Here is a 25,504-nt window from a genome sequence, read left to right as displayed (position 1 = left end):
TAAATTGATCTCACTTGGTCACCTTGATAAATTCCCCTATTATTTCTAATAATTTATCTGTTTATTCTTTTGGGTTTTCTGTGTGATCAAAAAATAATTAAGCTCCACTCAAAGTCCAGGATAGGAATACCCAAGCAGCTGAGCCTAAGTCATATGCTTGAACTGGTAAAGCAATTACCTGGGATACTTAGGTTCCATAATGGGAGAGAGGTTTCTTCCCACCAAGATTCATAAAATGGAGAATTCTCCAAATACAAGAACAGAACAGGAAAAACAAATTTTGCTAAAATCCAGAGTAGGAAAACGTTTTGTCAGAAATGGTCGTGAGTGACAGAAATAATATAAATGATGGTACAGTATAAAAAATATTATAAAACAGCATAAAATATATAACAAATAATGAGGCACACGGACAACAAAGGATTATTAAAATACAAAGGTTATAATTTAAAGTAAAAGTAAGGTAAAAGTAAACATAAGAATGATACAATCTTAAAATCTGAATATCACACTTGCATTATACAATGGATCCTTCAGAGTAACTGGAATTTATTCCTCTTAACTCCTGCAATTCTAGAATAGAGTCAAACAGTACATTAACAGTCAACTGTTCAAAACCTTGCGTGTTCTATAAATGTCTCATCATTTATGCCCAACTGACCCCAAGAGAGAAATCACCAGAGAGGAACAAAGAACAAAAATAGATCTAGTAACTATTTTTCTGCGTCTTCTCTCTTCCCAGAGGGGAGTTCTTATGGACCCTCCCCTTCAAGAAAAATAGAACATGAAGAACGGAAAGTCTAACAAGCATAAAAAGATTATACATTTTAACGTCTATAGGTATTCTTCTACACGTTTTTTTTTTCATACATTAAGGTGGACCAAAGGTAATTAACACCTTTACAAAAATTAAAAATGTTTGCGAAAGATCAATTTACTTCTACCTATTTACTCTAAATAAAATTCATACGGGTGATAGGAAAGTTTCATAGAAGGGGTGAGCAAGGACCTGAAGGATGATTAAGAAAGAGAAAGGAAGAGGCAACATTTCAAGCTAAGGAATAACACAAAACTGAAAACACACTAGATCCACATAACAAATTGAGAGTAAAATAACTAGAACACAGACTTATTAATTCTGTGGTATAAAAAAAAAAAAACCTTTAATAAGCACATGGGAAACCTGGAAGAGAAGTAGTTTGAGAAAACCAGATATTTTTTTTAAGATTTTATTTATTCATGACAGACAGAAAGAGAGAGCGAGGCAGAGATACAGGCAGAGGGAGAGGGAGAGAAGCAGGCTCCATGCAGGGAGCCCAATGTGGGACTGGATCCCGGGTCTCCAGGATCACACCCCGGGCCAAGGTCGGCTCCAAACCACTGGGCCACCGGGGCTGCCCGAGAAAACCAGATTAACTTAGTTATGGACAGATTAAAAATTGCTCATCAAACCATTTACCATTCAACTAATGTTATTAAGAAGGCAGTTGGAAATATGGGCTTAGGAAGACGCTAGAGATCCAGAGCTAGAAACCATGCAACATGTAGATAGATCATGGTCCTAGTCACAGAATATGTATGCACTTGTTACTAGTGTTAACATACCCTGATCTACCAAACACATAGACCAATAACGATTAATCAAGGTAGAATCAAATATAGTGATTAATATTTTTAAATTGCCTAAAGGCAATTCAATGAATTCTATAAATCAGTTCTGCTCAGGACAGACTTTCTGCCAAATACTGAAATTCTACATAGATACATATACAAATACTGCAATTCAGGAGTCTTCAGAGATCAGAATATTGCAGGCACTCACACTGCACTGTCAGCATGCAACACTTCTCCATGTGTGTGATCTCATTGTGTCTGCCTGCAACACTGTTGAGCTTAAAAGGCTCAATAGCATAATTCTCATTTTAGAGATGATGAAACTGAGAATGAAGAGAGAAAAAACAATCTGCTCAAGTGACAGTAAGTAGCAGAATCCAGGCCCTGAATATGGGTCATCTGACTCCAAACCCAGTGTTATTACACCTTAGTGATCAGGTGAAGGGCTATGGCAAGAGGGTCTGGAATCGTTTCGTACACACATCTGTACCTATAGACTGAAACTAATTTTAAGTTATGATATTTTGATTTATAATAATAAATATATATTTGGTCTTTGTTCCATTTCTGGCACAGAGCTCCCCAAACCCTTGAAATTTCCTAAGCAATGAGAGCAAGACTGTCTTTTGTTATGTTAATGAGGTGCCTTTTTTGATCCACCCCAATGAAGGATGGGGGCTGGCTGCCAGGAGACCCTACCATGTGACCAGAGTGTTGGAACTTTCAATCCCACCCCTCCAACCTCCAGCGAAGGGAGATGACTGGGAGGTTGAATCAATCACCAATGGCCAACAATTTAGTAAGTCATGACTGTAATGAGGCCTCCATAAAAACCCAAAGGACAAGGTTGGGGAGGTTCCACGCTGGTGAATACATAAAGGTGTTGGGAGAATGGCACCCTAAGAGAGTATGGAAGCTCCATGCCCCTTCCTACATACTTTGCCTTATGCATCTCTCCCACCTGGGTGTTTGTCTGTATCCTTTATCATTAATAAATTAATAAACATAGATGTTCTGCAGAGTTCTGTTAGGCACTCCAGCATATTAATCAAACCCAAAAAGGAGGTCTTTGGAACCTCCAGTCTATAGCTGGTTGGTCAGAAACACAGGGCTTGCAACTGGCATCTGAATTACGTGTGTATGTGGGGGCAAGGAGCAACTTGGTACAACTAAGCCCTTAACCTGTGAGATCTGTAGCTAACTTCAGGAAGATAGCATCAGAATTCAGTTAAGCTGTAGGACATCCAGCTGCTGTCACAGAGAATTCCTTGGTCTGGGGAAAAGCTTCCACACATTTGCTGACCAAAAGTGTCAATGAAGTGTCTGTGTAAAAGCAGAGACACCGAGAGAAGAAACATAGTAGGGAAGAATAGAGTTTTTCCTTACAAAGGAAGAAAAAAATTGAGTTTTTCCTTTACACAAATGTATATTTCTTTCCTTTCTAGTGTTAAGGCTTTTCTTTCTCTCATTAAAAAACCAGTACATGCTCAGTATTCTAGTTTTACAAAACTGTATACAAGACAAAGCGGCATATCCCCATAATCCGAATCCTCATGATATCTGCTAAAATAGTTTAGAATATATTCCACAAGACCATTTTCTCTATTCATCTAATTAATGCACATGTAAGAGCTGTATAAAAGTGTGTATGAGCTTGAATATATTTACACACTTGCAAATGTTTCTACTGGATCAATTTTTAGAAGCAGAATGTTAGGTCCCCGAGTACAGTACTTGAAATTTTAATAGCTATTGTCAAATTGCTTTCCAAGGAGATTGTACCAATTTCTACTATACAATGTGTGACTGACAAATAAAATTTGTATAAATATAAATGGCCAAAAGACATATAAGCCAAGAGATTATACAATTTCTACTAACATACAATATGCGACTGACAAATAAAATCTGTGTAAGTACAAGTGGTCAAAAGACATATAAACCAATATTTAATCCCATTTGGTAAAGAAACCCAAATTAAACAAAAGTAGTATATTATTTTTATCCATCAACTTGGCAAAAAAAAATTAAAGACTAATATTATCTAGCAGAGCATGGGGACAAGAAAACAAGCTCTCTCACAGACTGCTGAAAAGGGATAACCTGGATTAATTTCTGTAGGGCATTTTGGCCATCTATGAACATTTTAATGCATATGGACTATGACCCAGCAATTCCACATTTAGGAATGGATCCCACATCAGTAAGTATACAAGTGCCCAACAATTTATTTACAGTAATGCACAGAGCAGTCTTAAAAAGGGGGGAGGGGCAAAAAATTTGTACAGAGTCTAAATGTTTATCAATCAGAAATTAAGTCAATTATGTTAAAACTATACAATGGAATACTTTGTAGTCATAAAAAAACGATGATGATACTCTTTTTAGCATAGAAAAATGATATGAAAAAATGTACAGAACAATTGCATTTATATATAAATGTATACAAGTCATAGAAAAAGTTCTTTTTTTTTAATTTTTATTTATTTATGATAGTCAGAGAGAGAGAGAGAGGGGGGGGGGGGGGGAGACACAGGCAGAGGGAGAAGCAGGCTCCATGCACCGGGAGCCCAACGTGGGATTCGATCCCGGGTCTCCAGGATCGCGCCCTGGGCCAAAGGCAGGCGCCAAACCGCTGCGCCACCCATGGATCCCCAAGTTCTTAAAATGTATTTCAGAATATCCATAGTATTTCTATTTACATGGAGGAGAAGTTAAATTTTCATTATACATTTCTGTAATTGTTTTAAATGGTATGCTTGTTTTAAATTGTTTTAAATGTATGCTTTCTTTATACTAAAGAAAACATTAAGAACATTTTCCTTTTAAAAGGCATGAGAAACCATGAAAAGTTGGGAATCAGTAAGCCAGAACCAGATAATCTCCTAAGTCCTTTCATATTCTGAAATTCTATGTGATTATTAAGAAAATATTCCAGGGGCTTTTTTCCCTTCATTATTCGCAAAAAGCATATTCAATATGCTTTCCCTAGGTCTTGCAAGGAGACTGAAATATAAGAAATGTTTCACATTCTTATCCATATTTTGACTTTTAAAATAATAATGATGGCTGAGGAGCTCCTGGATGCCTCAGTTGGTTAAGCATCTGCCCTCAGGTCAGGTCAGATTCCTGGGATCAAGCCCCCGCATCAGGCTCCCTACTCAGTGGGCTGCCTGCTTCTCCCTCTTCTTCTGCCTCTCTCCTTGCTTGTGCTCTCTCTCTCTCTCAAATGAATAAATAAATAAAATATTTTTTAAAAATAGTGATGACTGCCTCTTGGAAGTACACAGGAGGGGTGGAGAAAATAAAGAAATGATAAAACCGCAACCTATGCAAAGCCTTTCTCAGGTTTCAAAACTCCCAAAGAAAATCAGTGCAAATCTCCAAATTTAAGCCCTACAGGTAAAAACGGGGACTCACTGCTCTTAAAGATTTATGAATATAATATTATCCTACTCACAACAAGTTATTATTCCTGGACTGTTACTGCAGGAGACAAGTTAAGGCAAACACAACAAGCTACACTTAAGTTTAATATCAGAAAGAATGTATTATCTAACCTTGATTCATCACATTTTTAAAAGTGTATTAAAACATTCAATTATGGCTTCAACTCTTATAGATTAAATGTAGCAAAAAAATAATGACAATTAAATAATTACCTCTCCTATGAAGACTACTATAACACAGTCCAACTTCTCTTCAGGATACAGATTATCAATAAGGGAATGAAGAGTTTCTATGAGGTAAGATTTAACTTCTCTCTTCACTGTGGGAATTCCCATTACTATTGACACTGCAACAAAATAATGATAGTCATTACATAAAAAGATTTCACAAAGACAGTATAAAATAATACTAGTATTTCAAAAGTGATTATACCCTCTCAAGTTGATAGAAATAACTGAGAAATCAAAATACACTATTCAACAATAATTGAGGAATCAGAATATACTACTATACAGAGAAAAATAATCACAGGATATAAAGGCATACCCATAACAGTGTAATTCTTTTCCACAGGGCTTATCCATTAAAAAAGTCAATGTACTGATAAAAATGAAGACTTTAAACCTCACATGAAAAACAAGTGACTGTAAAGTATAAACAAATATAAATTATACAATTGAAAATCAGAAGCACTGAACACATCTTTAAAATGTCTCAAAAAAAATCAATGTCTCAGATATCATGTATATAATGCAATCAGAAGGACACAACATCCCTTCTATGGTTTTCTTGCCAAAAATGCATAACCTCAATCTAACCATGAATACTAGACAAATCCAAATTAAGGGGATAATCCACAAAATAATTGTCCAGGTATTCTCTGATGTGTCACGATCAGGAAAGACAAAGAAAGAATAAGGAACTGTCCAAGATGGCAGAAGATGAAGGAGACATGACAAGCAAATGAAATACGGATCCTGAATTGGATCCTGGAATAGAAAAAGAAGAAGGATGAGAAAATGACAAAATCTGAATAGGATCTACTAAGGTTAGTTAACACTATAACATCAACATGTCAAGTTCCTGGTTTTGATCATTACATTATATTTACATAAAATTTGAACCTTTAAGGGAACCGGGTGAGATATATGAAAACACCGTGCATACTATCTGTGCAACTTTCTGTAAGTCTAAAATTACAGCCAGTTCTACTATAATGCTTGTTTTGGAACACAAATTTTTTCCTGAGTGATTAATGTATTGGGAAATTCTCTGTGCAATTTCTCCTCTGGGACAAGCATTCACTAGATAAACACAGAAAATGACATCCATTTGAAATGAGTTCAAAAAACAGAACCAAGCAATGTAGCAATACACAAACCGTATGTATATACTTCTACCTTCTACCATCTGTCTCAGTTTACTGATGCTAAGAACCACACATATCTAGTGTTGAAATTTCTACCAGATTGCAAATAATCTGCCTTGCCTCACACTTCTCAGAACCTTCCAAGCTGCAATTCTTATGAAGCCCAGCAAATCTCAAGTATTATTCAGTGCCACGTTTACTATAGTATGTTGTATTTCTTAATAATTTCACGGTATAAAACTGCGCTGTTTATGTTTTTTGTCTTTTTGTATGTGTAACCGACAAAGTTTCTGACCACTGTAACACTGACTTTTCTCCTTTTATTGCACAATTCTCCACAGCATGATAAACTTTAGGAATGTATATATTGTGTTATAATAGGACTGTATTCCACAGGAAGTCTTTTTTAAATGACACCTTAATATCCTGTTATATAGTAGTAGAGAGATATTTTGCAAATGTTAAAAATATTTGTCTCAATGCAACAATTTATTGGAAATGCTACAAAATATTTAGAATTCATAAAATCTTGAAATTAAAAGGAAGCTTGAATCTACCAGAATCTACCATGCCAGTTAGTTACACCATACACAAAAATAAACTCAAAACAGATTAAAAACCCAAATGTGAGACATGAAACCATATAAATCCTAGAAGACAATATTGGCAATAATTTCTCTGACAATGGCCATAGCAACATTTTTCTAGGTATGTCTCCTGAGGCAAGGGAAACAAAAGCAAAAATGAACTACTGAAACTATATCAAAATAAAAAGCTCCTGCACAGCAAAGGAAACTTTTGACAAAACTAAAAGACAACCAACTGAATAGGAAAAGGTATTTGCAAATGACATATCTAATAAAGTGCTGGTATCCAAAATATGTAAAGAACTAATACAACTCAACTTTTTTTTTTTTTTTCAAAAAAACAAAACAAAACAAAACAATCCAATTAAAATGTGGGCAGAAGGGCAGCCTGGGTGGCTCAGTGGTTTAGTATCACCTTTAGCCCAGGGCATGATCCTGGGGACCTGGGATTGAGTCCCACATTGGGCTCCCTGCATGGAGCCTGCTTCTTCCTCTGCCTGTGTCTCTGCCTCCCTATCTCTCTGTCCCTCATGAGTAAATAAATAAAACCTTTAAAAAAATAAAACAAATAAAAAAAATAAAATAAAATAAAATAAAATAAATAAAATAAAGGCAGAAGATATGAACAGATATTTCTCCAAAGAGGACATACAGATGGCCAACAAAACACATGAAAAGATGCCTGACGTCATCACTAAAGAAATGCAAATCAAAACCACAATGAGATAATACCTCACATCTGTCAGAATGGCTAAAATCAACAACACAAGAAACAACATGTGTTGATAAAGACATGGAGAAAAAGCCTCATGCATTGTTGGTAGAAATTCAAACTGGTGCAGCCACTGCAGAAAACAGTATAGAGGTTCCTCAAAAATTAAAAATAGAACTACCCTATGATCTAGAAATTGCACTACTGGGTATTTACCCAAAGAATATGAAAACATTAATTCAAAAGATATATGCAACCCTATGTTTATTGCAGCATTATTTACAATAGCCAAATAATGGAAGCAGCCCAAGTGTCCATGGAGTAATGAAAGGATAAAGAAGATGAGGTATATATACACACAATGGAATATTACTCACCCATAAAAAGAATATAGTCTTGCCATTTGCAACAACATGGATGGAGCTGGAATAAGTCAATCAGAAAAAAACAAATACCATATGATTTAACCCACAAGTGGAATTATGAAACAAAACAAAGGGGAAAAAAAAGACACAAACTGAAAACACAGACTCCTAACTGTAGAGAACAAAGAGATGGTTATAACAGAGGAGGTGAGCACAAGGATAGATGAAATAGGTGATGGGGATTAAAGAATACACTTACCATGATGAGTACTGAGTTACACATAAAATTGTTGAATCACTGTATTGTACACCTGAAGCTAATCTAACACTATATATTAACTGTACTGAAATTAAAATTTAAAAAGCAATAATACTCCTCCCAATAAAAAAGAATATTGAGACCCAAATGGTTTAAAAGCTATCCCCAAAGATGGGTGTCACATTCCTCTCTTCCATTTTCAGATGAAAAACTTCCCAGGGCTCAAAAAGAGATCTGTCATATTTGGACTTCTGGGAAGACGGCAGAGTAGTAAGATCCTGAACTCATGGACACACAGTGCAACTAACTCTGAAAAAGACTCAAAGACTGGCACAAATTAATTGTAGAGAAGGTTACACTGAAAAGTGCAAGAGGGGTAGAAACACACTTAGGAACCAAACCTCTGTGAGACTAGCCACACAGAGGAGGGATACCACAAGCATCGAGAAGGTATCACAGGCACAGACAAACTACCCTGCAAAGAACAATCTCCATAACATCTGGCTTTGAAAACCAGTGGGCTTAACTTCCAGAGTTCTACAATCAGCAGACCTTAACTCCAGGTACATTAAAATCAGCTGGCTTAGCTCCAGGAGCGCTCAAGGATAATAGGAAACCAAGTCCCCACCTTTAAAGAGGCAGCATAACAAATAACTCTGCAGAGACACAAGAAAGCAGTAGTTTGGAAAGTGCCTGGGGTATCTCGGATTTTGTACTGGAGGTTCAGGAATCTTTAGAAGACTTTAAGAACAAAAGTGCTGGCAAGCACCATTCTCTTACCCCAGCCTCCCTCCCTACTCCCTGATATAGGCAGACACCTGTAGGAACTAGCACAAACACTCTCTACGTACTCTGCTAGCACCAAGTGCCCCACCATGTTCCCCATCAGAGGCACCACATCCAACCTGACCTACTCTGCAGGCATGCCTCCAAGGCCACTTCTGCCCCAACATACCATGCAAGCAACCCCAGCAGGGACCAGTGCTACTCCAAAGTGACTCCTGCTCTGGGGTGGAGGGAATATAATCACACAAACCAGTGTACCCAACAGTCCCAGAAGCCAAACCTTATAGCTAGCAGTGCAGAGATAGTGCCCTGCAGCACGGTGCACCTGCAGTCCCAGAGCACATAATGAAGGGCAGCCATCCAGTCTGATTACTGACCTGCCTGCCACAAGCCCCTAACAGCATAGGGACCAAACCCTGACCAGTGTACCCCAAACCGGTGAAGCGGGCCTTTGCAGCCACTGGACTGAAGATAAGTGCAGCTCAGTCACACAGCAGGGCTCACACAGCCTCACAAGAGACATCTGACGCGCCTGGTTCCAGTGAACAGAGGACATTGTGCTGCAAGACATCACATCTTGCGTCTCATCTTCTTATGAAGAAGAGCTCTTCTTCATAAGGCCACTTACGGAGATATACCTGATCAGGAGATATAGCTGACAGAAACAAACACAGAGTTAGACAAAATGAGGAAACAGAGCAATATGGCCCAAATGAAAGAACAGGACAAAATCACAGCAAGAGAGCTAAAGGAAATGGAATATGCCTGATAAAGAATTCAAATAACGGTCATAAAGATACTCACTGGACTTGAAAAAAAAAGTGGAGGATCTCAGTAAGACCTTCAACAAAGAGATAGAAAATATAAAAAAGAACCAGTCAGAGATGAAAAATTCAATAACTAAAATCCAAAATACACTAGAGCAAATTGACAGCAGACTACAGGAGGCAGAAAAACTAAGCAGTGATCTGCAAGACAGAGTAATGGAAAGCAACCACGCCAAACAGCAAAAAGTGAAAATATATATATAAAAAAAAAAAGAGAACGGGTTCAGCAAACTCAATAATATCATCAAACGTAGTAACATTCACATTATAGAGATCCCAGAAGAAGAAAGAAGGCAACACAAGACTTGTTTGAAGAAATAACTGCTGAAAATTTCCCTACTTTGGGGAAGGCAACAGACATCCAGACCCAGGAAGCACAGAAAGCCCCCAACAAAATTTACCCAAGGAGGTGCATACCTAGACACATAATAATTAAAATGACAAAAATAAGTAATAAAGAGAGAATATTTTAAAAAGCAAGAGAAAAGAAAACAGTTATATATAAGGGAAACCACATAAGGCTATTAGTTGATTTTAAAATAGAAAATTTGTGGGCCAGAATAGAGTGGCACAATATATTCAAAGTCCTGAAAAGATAAAACAAGCAACCAAGAAAACACTATTCAGTAAGGCAGTCATTCAGAATAGGAGACACAATGACTTTCCCAGACAAACAAAAGTTAAAAGAGTTCATCACAATTAAACCAGGTTTACAAAAAAATGTTAAAGGGAATTCTCTGAGTAAGAAAAAAAGGCCATAATTAGGCATAAGAAAATTAAGGAAGGGAAAAAGTTCACAGGTAAATGCAAAGATACAATAAAAATAGTAGATTAATCACTTATAAACCAGTATGGAAATTAAAGCATAAAAGGAGTAAAATCAATTTTAAGTATAAAAATCAGTTAGGAGATTCATAAAAGTACATATGACATCATATACATAAACCAGGGGGTGGAGAGCACATAGGAAAATTTCAGTGCTTTTAGAAAGGGTTCAAAAATTTAAGTGATGATCAACTTAATACAGACTGCTATACACATAGGGTATCTTAAATGAACCTAATGGTAACAAACAAACAAACAAACAAAAAACAAGAGAAAGGTATCCCAGCATAACACTAAAGAAATCCATCAAACTGCAGAGGAAAGAGCAAGAGAAGAAGAATGAAAGAATTGCAAAACAACCAGACAACAAGTAACAAAATGATATTTTGTACATACTTATCAATAATTGTAATATGTACAAACATATATTGTACATACTTATCAATAATTATTTTAAATGTAAATGGACTAAATACTCCAATCAAAAGACATAAGGTGCCTGAATGGATAAGAACAACAGACAAATTGCAATTGCAAAACAACCAGACAACAAGTAACAAAATGATATTTTGTACATACTTATCAATAATTGTAATATGTACAATACATATATTGTACATACTTATCAATAATTATTTTAAATGTAAATGGACTAAATACTCCAATCAAAAGACATAAGGTGCCTGAATGGATAAGAAAGCAAGACCCATATATATGCTGCCTATAAGAGACTCACTTCAGACTTAAAGACACATGCAGATTGACAATGAAGTGATGGAAAAACACTTACCATACCAATGGAAATAAAAATAAGACTGGGAAAACTATATTTCTATCAGACAAAAAAGACTACAAAACACTGTAAGAAGAGACAAAGGACACTACATAATGATAAAGGGAACTATCCAACAAAAGGATGTAACAATTGTAAATATTTATGCACCCAACATTGGGGCACTTAAATAATAAAACTATTAATAGACATAAAAGAAGAAATTAAGAGTACTATAATAATATTAGGAGATACCCACTTAGAGTAATGGATAGATCAAGACAGAAAATCAACAAGAGAACAGAGACTTTGAATGATAAATTAGATATATTTTGAACATTCAATCCAAAACTGGCTGATTACACATTCTTTTCAAGGGGATATGGGACATTCTCAGATTGTTAGACCACAAAACAAGCCTCAATAAATTAAAAAAGACTGAAATCATGTCATCCGTCTTTTCCAACCACAATAGTATGAAACTAGAAATCAATCACAAGAAAAAAATCTGTAAAAATACAAATACATGAGAATAAATAAGAAGCTACTAAACAATGAATGGGTCAACCAAGAAATCAAACAAGAATAAAAAAAAACACATGGGGAACACGAAAATGAAAACACAACAGTCCAAATCTTCGGGAGGCAGCAAAAACTGTTCTAAGAAAAAAGTTTATAGCAACACAGGCTTACTCAAGAAACAAGAAAAATATCAGGTAAACAACATAACATAACATTTAAGGACCTAGAAAAAGAACAAACAAAGCAAAGCCCAATGCCAGTAAAAGGAAGGAAATAATAAAGATTAGAGCAGGAATAAATGAAAGAGAGACTTAAAAAACAATGACACAGATCAATAAAGCTAGGACATGGTTCTTTGAAAAGATCAAGAAAATTAATATCCCTTCAGTAAGATTCACCGAGAGAAAAAGACTCAAATAAAATCAGAAATTAAATAGGAGAAATAATACCACCATCACAGAAATGCAAAAGTTTGTAAAAGAATATTATAAAAAATAATATGCCAACATATTGGACAATGTAAAAGAAATGGATAAATTCCTAGAAACCTACAACCTTCTAAAACTGAATCAGGAAAAAAAAAAAAAGTAAACAGATTACTAGCAACAAAATTGAATCAGTAATTTTAAAAACTCCAAAAAAAAACAAAAGCCCAGGACCAGATGGCTTTATAGGTGAATTCTACCAAACATTTAAAGAAGAGTTAATACCTATTCTTCTCAAATTATTTCCAAAAAAATCCCACCAAAAACAGAAAAGGATGGAAAGCTTCCAAATTCATTCTCTAAGTCCAGCATTACCCTGATACCAAAACCAGAGAGAGGCACTACAAAAAAAGAAAACTACAGGCCAGTATCTTTCATAAACATGGATGCAAAAATCCTCAACAAAATATTAGCAAACTGAACCAACAATACAATAAAAATCATTCACCACTATCAAGTGGGATTTCTGGTGGCTCAATATTCACAAACAAATCAACATGATACATTACAACAACAAGAGAAAAGACAAAAACCATATGATCATCTCAATAAATGCAGAAAAAGCATTTGACAAAATCCAGTATCTGTCATGATAAAAACTTTCAAAAAAGTGGGTTTAGAGGGAACATACCACAACATAGTAAAGATCATATATGAAAAATCCACAGCTAGCATCACAGTCCATGGTGAAAAACTGAGAGCTATTCCTCTGAGATCAGGAACAAGCCAAATATATCCACTCTTACTACCATTATTCAACTCAGGAATCAAAGTCCTAGCCACAGCAATCAGACAAGAATAAGATATAAAAGGTAAGGAAAAAGTAAAACTTGCACTATTTGCAGATGACATAACACTCTATATAGAAAATCACAAAGTCCAACAAAAAACTACTAGAACTGATAAGTGGATTTGGTAAAGTCTCAGGATACAAAATATACAGAAATCAGCTGCATTTCTATACACTAATAATGATATAGTATAAAGAGAAAATTTTTTAAATCCCATTTACAATTGCACCAAAAAGAATAAAATACCAGGAATAAATTTCACCAAGGAGGTGAAAGACCCATATTCCAAAAACCAAAAAGTACTGATGAAAGAAACTAAAGATGACACAAATGGAAAAATATTTCATGCTCATGGCTCAGAAGAATCCATATTGTTAAAATGTCTTTACTACCCACAGCAATCTAAAGATTCAATGCAATTTGTATCAAAAAACAAAAGCATTTTTCACAGAACTAAGACAAAGAATTCTAAAATTTGTATGGAACCACAAAAGACCCCAAATACAATCTTGAGCAAGAGTGAAGATAAAGGTAACACAATCCCAGACTTCAAGATACACTACACAAAGCTATACTAATCAAAACAGTATGGTACTGGCACAAAAATATACACATAGATCAATGGAACAGAATAGAGAACCCAGAAACAAACCTATGCCTATATGGTCAATTAATCTATAACAAAAGTGGTAAGACTATACAATGGGAAAAAAGAGAGTCTCTTCAATAAATGGTGTTGGGAAAAATGGATAGCTAAATGCAAAAGAATGAAACTGGATCACTTTCTTACACCATACACAAAAATAAACCCTAAGTGGATTAAAGATCTAAATGCAATACCTGGAACCATAAAACTCTTAAAGGAAAAGATAGGCAGTAATCTCCTGGACCAATGTCCAAGCCTTAGCAACATTTTTTGGGTCTGTCTCTTCAGGCAAGAGAAACAAAAGCAAAAATAAACTATTGGGACTATACCAAAAATAAAAAGCTTTTGCACAGCAAAGGAAATAATCAAGAAAATAAAAAGATAACCAAGTGAATGAGAGAAGATATTTTTGCAAGTGATATATCCAATAAGTGGTTCATATCCAAAATATATAAATAACTTCTACAATTCAATACCAAAAAAGCAAGTAATCTAATTAAATATGGACAGAGGACCTGAGCAGATATTTTTTTGAGAGAAGGAATATAGAAGCCCACTAGGTGTGAAAAGATGTGCAACATCACTCATCATCAGGGGAATGCATATCAAAACCACAATGAGGTATGACCTCATGCTTATCAGAATGGCTAAAATCAAAAAGACAAAAAATAACGTTAATAAGGATGTAAAGAGAAAGGAACCTTCATGTACTGTTTATGGAAATGCAAGCTGGTGCAGTCACTATGGAAAGCAGTATGGAATTTCCCCAGAAAGGTAAAAATAGAACTACCATATGATCTAGTAATTCTACCCCTGGGTATTACTCAAAGAAAAGGAAAACACTAATGCAAAAAGATACATGCACCCCTATGTTTACTGCAGCAATTTTTCAACATCCAAGATATGGAAGCAACCTAAGTTTCCATTCATAAATGAATGGATCAAGAAGATGTGGTATATACATACAATGGAATATTAGCCATAAAAAAGAATGAGATCTTGCCATTTGTAACAACATAGATGTACACAGAGAATATAATGGTAAGTAAAATAAGACAGAGAAAGACAAATACTATGATTTCACTCATATGTGGAACTTAAAAAACAAATGACAAAAAAAAAAAAGACACAAGAGAAATGGACTCTTAAACATAACAACTAAGCTGATGGCTGCCAGATGGGAGGTAGGGGAGGGGGATGGGTAAATAGATACAGGGATTAAGAGTATACTTATTGTAAGCACTGAGTAATGTACAGAATTTTTGAATCATGTTGTACATCTGAAACCAGCACACACTGTATGTTAATTATATACTTCAACTTTAAAATTAATTAAACAGAACTATTTAAAAAAAGAGATTTCCCAAATTTGTTCCAAACATATTTACTGAACACTTATCAAATGCAAGATATTATTCTAGGTGATAGGGATAATAGTGAACAACATAGATAAGCTCTCTGCCCTCATGGAATTTATTTTCTAGAAGAGGGGAAAAGATAAACAATACAATCTTAGTGGGTGATACGTTCTATACAAATTAAAATGTGGCAATATCAAAAATAATGGGTGGGGGAATGCCTGGGTGGCTCAATGCTTTGGCGCCTGCCTTCGGCCCAGGGCATGATCCTGGAGTCCCCACGTCGGGCTCCCTGCACAGAACCTGCTTCTCTCTCTCTCTGCCTCTCTGTATCTCTCGTTAATAAATAATATCTTTAAAAAAAATAATGGGTGGGGAATAGGGGAATTGACAGGTACCTCTATAGATAGTAATGTCCTGGAAGTCCTCCATCACCTTAACTGATAACTAATGGTAACAAAGAGCAGAGGAAGAACATTCCAGGAGAGGAAACAGCAAGGCCCCAAAGAAATAATGATCTTAACATAGTTAAGAAATAGAACAGAATGTATCTAAAGCAGAATAAGCCTAGATTCACAGGATTAGTTAGGGGTCAGATCAAAATTAACCTTAAATTTGTTTTTAACTGAGTGCAAGAGAAAGTCATTGAAAAGTTATCAGGGGACAGACATTATCCAATTTTTAATTTTGAAAGATTACCAAATTTTGTGGCAAAAGATACAAAAGTGTTCAGAGTAAAAGCATTTTGGGGGGATCAGTCAGAAGTTAGGTGGTATGAATTAGGGTGCTGGAAATGGGGACAAGTGGATGGATTTGAGATATGTCTTGGAGACCATCAATGGGGCTTAACCCTAGGGAAAGCATGGAAGAGAAAGAAGGAAAGGTGACTTGATTAAGCAGGTGAGAACAACACACCTGAGGAGGAAAGGGCTCCAAATCAAGATTTCTGTTATGATCATGTTACTCCAAAATGCCTCATGAGGTACCCTAGAAGCAGAGTACCATATATAGTTGACCCTTGAACAACATGGGTTTGAACTGTGCAAGTGCACTTATACATGGACTTTTCTCAATACAGTACAGTACTATAAATCTATTTTCTCTTCCCTATGATTTTTTTTAATAGGCTCTATGTTCAATGTGGGGCTTGAAATCATAACCCCAAGATCAAGAGTAGCATGCTCTACTGACTGAGCCAGCCAGGCGCAACTCCTTATGATTTTAATAATGTTTTTTTCTCTAGCTTACTTTACGGTAAGAATACAGTATATAATACATGTAACATGCAAAATATGTGTTAAGCAACAGTTTATGTTACCAATAACAACTAATGGTCAACACTGGCCAATAATAGTTAAGTTTTGGGGGAGTCAAAGTTACACATGGATTTTTGACTGTGTGGGGTATAGAGGGTCAGGGCCTCTAACTTCATGTGGTTCTAGGGTCAACTTTACCTAAGAATTTAAATTAAAATTATGTTAAGTGTTTAGAATATAGACTAGAAATATAACAACTGTGATGTGAGCTTTCCAATGCAATCCTAGCTTATATGGAGTTTAATCTTTGTTTATGGAAAAAGCAAACTACATGCTGACCCAGAGTATGCAAACAAAAATAGTATAAAAATGCGAACTCTATTCCCTACCATAGTCTTGAGTTGTTTATTGTTTTAACTTTAGATGGCATGTATAGAGAAGCAGCCATTTTTTCCCCAAATATACTGTTAAGAGATCTGGAATTTAAATTCTTTAGTTTAAACCAAGGCACTCAAGGTCTCCAAGAGCATTAGAAGTGTAAATACTAATTTCAGCTAAACCTACAGACTTAAGAGTGTCCAGGCTTGTGGTAATTCACAAAATTACCACAGAAAAAGACAGTTTTCCCTGCCTTCTGGAACCAAGGTAAGATGGCCCTTCCTGGTCCACTCATTCTTCTGGCCCACAATGTACTTCTGTGGCTTATAATCTATAAAATCTATTTATTCTAAGGAGGTAGAATTCAGAATAAATGTAACAGCAACGTAAACAACATAACTATGTCATACTTTAAGGAAGGAGCAAGGTGGACCTTGCCAAAAGGTTGGACTAATTACTTTTATTAATTGTCCAGTATTTCCTATTCAAGTAGTAACTGTGTAGCATCTGTAATATATCTATTATGTACTGAACAATCTAAAATACAGTCTATAAGATAAAATAGAGCTATCAACTGTTGTTATCTTGGTTTTCTTCAACTTTCTTGGAAAGTTTTTAAATTCTAGTGGTTCCTTTAAAATTAAGAAAATTTAGAAACAATCTTATTTTGGCATTTTCCATCTTCAATCACTAGTCTACCTTCAGCTGTACCTTCTCCATCTTCTTTGGCTTTATCTTTCTCTTTCCTGAAAATTAACTGTAGAAAACCATCAAGGCTCAGTCTTAGGCCCTATCCATCCCCGTATTTTCAATCAGTTATTCGCAAATAATGAGCCATAAAATTATATCTAACTCTGATCTCTGAATCCCCGACCTAAATATCCAACTATCCTTCTCTAGAACTCACAATCACTTCTTCACTTAACATATCCAGATTTAAGTTATGATCTTCTTGCAAACCAATGATGCAAAATATTTACTGCTGTTCCCTATCTCGGTGAAGAGCACCTGCCATCCACCCAGTTACATGATCCAGAAACCTAAAACTTAATCCTTGACTACATCCTCTACTTCAGTCCGCAAAAACAGTTGATCACTAGCTCCTCCCAAATATGTATGTCCCCATACATCCCAAACAACTCCTCCACCCGTCCTCTTCTTTGCATCTCTACTATTATCACTATTATCTAGTCCATAACTGTCCTTTCTCAAGGGGATCACTACAATAGTCTTTTACTGGGGCCTTTCAAATCTACTCTGCTGTCCATAAACTCAATCATTCTTCCCATTGCAGCAGTTGCAGTCTTTGTAAAATTTATATCTTATAAAATCATCCTAAGTAAGTCCTGCTTAAAACTCTTCAGTGGCTTCTTTCTGCTCTTAGGATAAAAGCCCAAATCCTGGGGCAGCCTGGGTGGCTCAGCGGTTTAGCACCGCCTTCAGCCCAGGGCATGATCCTGGAGTCCTGGGATCGAGTCCCATATCAGGCTCCCTGCATGGAGCCTGCTTCTCCCTCTGCCTGTGTCTCTGCCTCTCTCTTTCTCTCTCTCTCTCATGAAGAAATAAAATCTTTGGAAAAAAAAAAAAAGCCCAAATCCAATAAATGGTCTGCAAGTTCCTGCATTGTCTGGCTCCAGTACATCTCTCGTCTCATCTTATTCCATGCTTCCCTTCACTCCACACTTCATCTACGGTGAACTTCTTTCATTTTCTAGAATATTCCATGCTCCCATCACAGGGTTTTTGTGATGCTCTTCTCATTTTCTGGAATACTTTTTTCTCCCATGTGGTAACCGTAATAATATCCCTACCATGTCCATGTCCTAACTCCTGGAATTTGTGAATACATTACCTAACATGGCAAAAGGGATTTTATGGATATGATTAAAGATCTTGAGATTGGAAGGTCATCCTGGACTACCCAGGTTAACCTAATGAACTCACAAGGGTCCTTATGAGAGGAAGGTAGGATAGTCTGTGAGAGGAGGAGATGTGTCACAGAGAGATGTGCAGATGAAGGAAGGGGCCCTAATGAATGTAGCCAATTTCTAGAAGATGGAAAAGGAAAGAAGTAGACTATCCCCTAAAGCTTCATAAGGAACACACCCTAGTCAATACATTGATTTTAGGACTACTGGCTACCAAAACTAGAAGATAATAAACTTAGGCCATTTTAGGTCACTGGGTTTGTGGTAATTTTTACAGCACAGTGAAGCAACTAATACACCCACTTTTACCAGTGAGCTACATAGTTCACAGATCTCAGGTCAAATGAATTTTTAAGACTTCCCTAAAAGCCTTAATTGAAGCAAATGCCTCTTTTATACATTCTTCAAGGCATCCTTTGTATCACCAATTAAGGCTGTAACTGTACAATTACTTACATAATTGATCATTTGACCCCTGCATTCTCCTTTACCAGACTAAAGCTCCACAACACTAGGAAGAACATCTAATTTTGTGTACCAAAGTACCTGGCACACAGCAGATGTGGGTGAGTGGATGGATGGACTCATTCATTCATTTTACTTCAGCACAAAGAACCACCTGCTGTCCTCTACCAATCAGTAATGCCATTTTGGTAGGTAACCTGTGGAGGACCTTTCTTCACCCATTCCGCTCAGCACTAAATGGGCCCTGAGTCTAAAGAGCTGAGTTTCTTCAACTCAAAGAAATTTTTCTCTATTATATATTTGCTTATTTCCTCTCTTTACTCCCTTTGTTCTTTCCTTCTGAAAGTTCTATTAGATGGGTATTAGAACTTTTGCCTACCCCAATTCTTTGTGCCCTTTATGAAGGATTCTAGAACTACACAGCTCAATTGTTCAGATTGCTAATCTGATCTTCAGCTGTGTCTACTCTGTTTATCAGTCCATCTATATGGTAATTTTAAATACAATCAATGAAATTAGAACACAGAGATTTCCAGTCAATCCTCTATGAATTGGCCTACCATCCCTTTAAAATATATTATGTGTAATTTCTAAATGATATTCTGCTTGCCCTACAAATTCAATTTCCTTGAGTATTAAGTCATTCACAATGTGGGTTTCCTCAAATATTTTGTACCCCTAGTTGTACAATATGCCCTTTTACCTATCTGTAGTTGCTGTATCTATTTATTGCAGCCTGCAGATTTCATGGAAGGAACTAGATGTGGTGTGTGTAGGGTGGGCTGGCAGTTCTTTGTTCTTCACAAAGGAATTCAAACCCCTCTTTAGATAATCAATAGCTGTCTAGAACACATTCTCCCTCTTTAGTCTTAGTAAGACTTAGTGGATCTGAGTGCTGTTCTCTATTTAACCAGCCTGACCACTGAAGCACAGAAATTTTAGCAAAAAACAGTTTTTCTTTGACCTAAAAAAACAGAAGGGGCGCCTGGGTGCTCAGCTGGTTAAGCATTCCCTTAGGCTCAGGTCATGATCCCAGTGTCTTGGGATCAATCAAGCCCTGCACCAGCTCCATGTTCAGTGGGGAGTCAGTGCCTCCTTCTGCCCTCCCTACTTGTGCTCTGTCAAATACATAAGTAAAATCTGAAAAAAAAAAAAAAAAAAAAAAAAGTAGTTAATATAAAGTGCCTGAAAAGGTTTTAGAGTTCCAAAAAATCCCAGAAATTCTATACTTTTTCTATGTAATTTCTATTTCTAGAATTACTTTTTCTATGTGCATTTTTCTAAGTAGAAGGTTTATCGTTTTCCTAGGATAGCAAAGGGTTCTAACTCTAAAAATGTTAAAAACCATTGCTTGACGATTTAGGAAGGAAGATTTTAATGTAAACACCTGAGGGTTTTTTCCAAGCTGTTGCATTTTCTACCCCTCAAAAATAGTGCTAACTTAATAACAATGTTAACTAGTAGAAAGATGGTTGACCAAGATTTCATTATATTTATGATAAAATCATAAACAAATGGGATGGAGTAAGTACTTCAAAAGGATAAGAGAGAATGTCACATTCACAAAATAACAATGAGCTACTATGGGAGAACCCATTAGAGGTTCTCAAGTTGTAAATGACTTTAAAAATACTTCTCGGAGGAGGAGGGGCAAGATGGCAGAAGAGTAGGGTCCCCAAGTCACCTGTCCCCACCAAATTACCGAGATAACCTTAAAATCCTCCTGAAAATCTACGAATTCAGCCTGAGATTTAAAGAGAGAACAGCTGGAAGGCTACAGTGAGAAGAGTTCGCGCTTCTATCAGGTAGGAAGACGGGGGGGCGGGGATAAAGAAAGAAAAGGCATCTGAGGGGGAGGGGCCCCGCGAGGAGCCGGGCTGAGGCCGGGGCAAGTGTCCCCAGGACAGGAGAGCCCAGTACCGGAGAAGCAGGAGCTGCACCAACCTTCCCGGTGGAAAGGCACCCGCAGGGAGTTGGATCAAGACCCAGGAGGCCGTGGGTGCTCTCAGGCTCCCTGGGACACTAACAGACACCTGCGCCCCGGGAGAGTGCGCCGAGCTCCCTAAGGGCTGCAGCGCGCAGGGCCGGACCGGAGCAGCTCGGAGGGGCTCGGGCGGCGGCTCCGCGGAGGGGGCTGCACCACCGGGAGCGTGAATCCAACAGCGCAGGCCCCGGAGCACAGGGCCCCGGGACACAGCCCAGGATCCAGCCTCCCCCGGGACAGGCAGAGGCCGGGAGGGCCCAGGGCAGCAAGGACGCTCCTGCCCCGAGCTGAGCAGATCAGCGGCCCCGCCCCGGAGCCTCCAGGCCCTGCAGACGGAGAGCTCCAGAGTTACTGCCGGGGCTGAATCCAGGGCTCCAGAGCTGGCCACTGCCCCTGTTGCTGTTCCTCCTGGGGCCTCACGGGGTAAACAACCCCCACTGAGCCCTGCACCAGGCGGGGGGCAGAGCAGCTCCCCCAAGTGCTAACACCTGAAAATCAGCACAACAGGCCCCTCCCCCAGAAGACCAGCTAGACGGACAAGTTCCAGAGGAAGTCAAGGGACTTAAAGTATACAGAATCAGAAGATGCTCCCCCGTGTTTTTTTTTTTTCTTTTTTTGCTTTTTGATTTGTTTGCTTCCCCCACCCCTTTTTTTCTTTCTTTTTTTTCTCTTTTTCTTTTTTTCTTCCTTTTTTCTTTTTTCTTTTTCTCTTTTCTTTCCTTCTTTCTCTCCTCTCTTTTTCTCCTTTTCCAAATACTTGTTTTTGGCCACTCTGCACTGAGCAAAATGACTAGAAGGAAAACCTCACCTCAAAAGAAAGAATCAGAAACAGTCCTCTCTCCCACAGAGTTACAAAATCTGGATTACAATTCAATGTCAGAAAGCCAATTCAGAAGCACTATTATACAGCTACTGGTGGCTCTAGAAAAAAGCATAAAGGACTCGAGAGACTTCATGACTGCAGAATTTAGATCCAATCAGGCAGAAATTAAAAATCAATTGAATGAGATGCAATCCAAACTAGAAGTCCTAACGACAAGGGTTAACGAGGTGGAAGAACGGGTGAGTGGCATAGAAGACAAGTTGATGGCAAAGAGGGAAACTGAGGAAAAAAGAGACAAACAATTAAAAGACCATGAGGATAGATTAAGGGAAATAAACGACAGCCTGAGGAAGAAAAACCTACGTTTAATTGGTGTTCCCGAGGGCGCTGAAAGGGACAGAGGGCCAGAATATGTATTTGAACAAATCCTAGCTGAAAACTTTCCTAATATGGGAAGGGAAACAGGCATTCAGATCCAGGAAATAGAGAGATTCCCCCCCCTAAAATCAATAAAAACCATTCAACACCTCGACATTTAATAGTGAAGCTTGCAAATTCCAAAGATAAAGAGAAGATCCTTAAAGCAGCAAGAGACAAGAAAGCCCTGACTTTTATGGGGAAGAGTATTAGGGTAACAGCAGACCTCTCCACAAGGACCTGGCAGGCCAGAAAGGGCTGGCAGGATATATTCAGGGTCCTAAATGAGAAGAACATGCAACCAAGAATACTTTATCCAGCAAGGCTCTCATTCAAAATGGAAGGAGAGATAAAGAGCTTCCAAGACAGGCAGGAACTGAAAGAATATGTGACCTCCAAACCAGCTCTGCAAGAAATTTTAAGGGGGACTCTTAAAATTCCCCTTTAAGAAGAAGTTCAGTGGAAAAATCCACAAAAACAAGGACTGAATAGATATCATGATGACACTAAACTCATACCTTTCAATAGTAACTCTGAATGTGAACGGCCTTAATGACCCATCAAAAGGCGCAGGGTTTCAGACTGGATAAAAAAGCAGGACCCATCTATTTGCTGTCTACAAGAGACTCATTTTACACAGAAGGACACCTACAGCCTGAAAATAAAAGGTTGGAGAACCATTTACCATTCAAATGGTCCTCAAAAGAAAGCAGGGGTAGCCATCCTTATATCAGATAAACTAAAATTACCCCGAAGACTGTAGTGAGAGATGAAGAGGGAGACACTATATCATACTTAAAGGAACTATCCAACAAGAAGACTTAATCCTCAATATATATGCCTCGAATGTGGGAGCTGCCAAATATATAAATCAATTAATAACCAAAGTGAAGAAATACTTAGATAATAATACACTTATACTTGGTGACTTCAATCTAGCTCTTTCTATACTCGATAGGTCTTCTAAGCACAACATCTCCAAAGAAATGAGAGCTAAATGATACACTGGACCAGATGGATTTCACAGATATCTACAGAACTTTACATCCAAACTCAACTGAATACACATTCTTCTCAAGCGCACATGGAACTTTCTCCAGAATAGACCACATATTGGGTCACAAATCGGGTCTGAACCGATACCAAAAAATTGGGATCATCCCCTGCATATTCTCAGACCATAATGCCTTAAAATTAGAACTAAATCACAACAAGAAGTTTCGAAGGACCTCAAACACGTGGAGGTTAAGGACCATCCTGCTAAAAGATGAAAGGGTCAACCAGGAAATTAAGGAAGAATTAAAAAGATTCATGGAAACTAATGGGAATGAAGATACAACCATTCAAAATCTTTGGGATGCAGCAAAAGCAGTCCTAAGGGGGAAATACATCGCAATACAAGCATCCATTCAAAAACTGGAAAGAACTCAAATACAAAAGCTAACCTTACACATAAAGGAGCTAGAGAAAAAACAGCAAATAGATCCTACAACCCAGCAGAAGAAGAGAGTTAATAAAGATTTGAGCAGAACTCAACGAAATCGAGACCAGAAGAACTGTGGAACAGATCAACAGAACCAGGAGTTGGTTCTTTGAAAGAATTAATAAGACAGATAAACCATTAGCCAGCCTTATTAAAAAGAAGAAAGAAAAGACTCAAATTAATAAAATCATGAATGAGAAAGGAGAGATCACTACCAACACCAAGGAAATACAAACGATTTAAAAAACATATTATGAACAGCTATACGCCAATAAATTAGGCAATCTAGAAGAAATGGACGCATTCCTGGAAAGCCAAAACTGGAACAGGAAGAAATAGAAAACCTGAACAGGCCTATAACCAGGGAGGAAATTGAAGCAGTCATCAAAAACCTCCCAAGACACAAAAGTCCAGGGCCAGATGGCTTCCCAGGGGAATTCTATCAAACATTTAAAGAAGAAACCATACCTATTCTCCTAAAGCTGTTTGGAAAGATAGAAAGAGATGGAGTACTTCCAAATTCATTCTATGAGGCCAGCATCACCTTAATTCCAAAACCAGACAAAGACCCCACCAAAAAGGAGAATTACAGACCAATATCCCTGATGAACATGGATGCAAAAATTCTCAACAAGATACTAGCCAATAGGATCCAACAGTACATTAAGAAAATTATTCACCATGACCAAGTAGGATTTATCCCCGGGACACAAGGCTGGTTCAACACTCGTAAAACAATCAATGTGATTCATCATATCAGGAAGAGAAAAACCAAGAACCATATGATCCTCTCATTAGATGCAGAGATAGCATTTGACATAATACAGCATCCATTTCTGATCAAAACCCTTCAGAGTGAAATGTGTGGGAAATATCAGAAAGGGAGACAGAACATAAAGACTCCTAACTTTGGGAAACGAACTAGGGGTGGTGGAAGGGGAGGAGGGCGGGGGGTGGGGGTGAATGGGTGATGGGCACTGAGGGGGGCACTTGATGGGATGAGCACTGGGTGTTATTCTGTATGTTGGTAAATTGAACACCAATAAAAAATAAATTTATTAAAAAAATAAAAATAAAAATACTTCTCTTTTCATTTGATATTCTTATTAGTGAGACATCGTTTAAACCAATAAATGTACTAAATGACTGAGACATCTGATCCAAATAGTGATTATTAAAGGGAGAGATATAATATCAACTTTGGAAATAATTAATGATCAATCTAGAAAAAATAACAGAGTACACAACTTTTTTTTTTTTTAAGTACACAACACTTCTTGTTAGTCTTTTGTACATCCAGCACCTCCTGGATAAATATTTATTGAATTAATAAGGAAACTGGAAAAATGAGTTATTCCAAATATGATATTTTAAGAATTATCACTTCCTTAGGAAGACAGTG

The 25,504-nt window shown here is 37.3% G+C and overlaps 1 protein-coding gene across 8 annotated transcripts in view; it reads right to left on the bottom strand.

The window, feature by feature from the left end:
* MGAT4A (alpha-1,3-mannosyl-glycoprotein 4-beta-N-acetylglucosaminyltransferase A) overlaps window positions 1-25,504 on the bottom strand; it is a 154,987-nt gene that overhangs the window by 49,520 nt on the left and 79,963 nt on the right. For 7 of the 8 annotated variants that reach the window (XM_049115846.1, XM_049115847.1, XM_049115850.1 and 4 more), the window contains exon 5: window positions 5,277-5,410. In XM_049115846.1, coding sequence (XP_048971803.1) covers window positions 5,277-5,410 — 134 coding nt within the window. Of the gene's footprint in view, window positions 1-5,276; window positions 5,411-19,476; window positions 21,682-25,504 lie in introns of those variants that run through there. The other variant, XM_049115851.1, reaches the window with a different exon arrangement.

This window comes from Canis lupus, chromosome 10, assembly GCF_003254725.2.
Source record: "Canis lupus dingo isolate Sandy chromosome 10, ASM325472v2, whole genome shotgun sequence".
In the NCBI taxonomy this organism is placed as follows: Eukaryota; Metazoa; Chordata; class Mammalia; order Carnivora; family Canidae; genus Canis; species Canis lupus.
The sequence above is the reverse complement of the archived record's forward strand: the minus strand, read 5'-3'. Positions and strand labels throughout refer to the sequence as shown.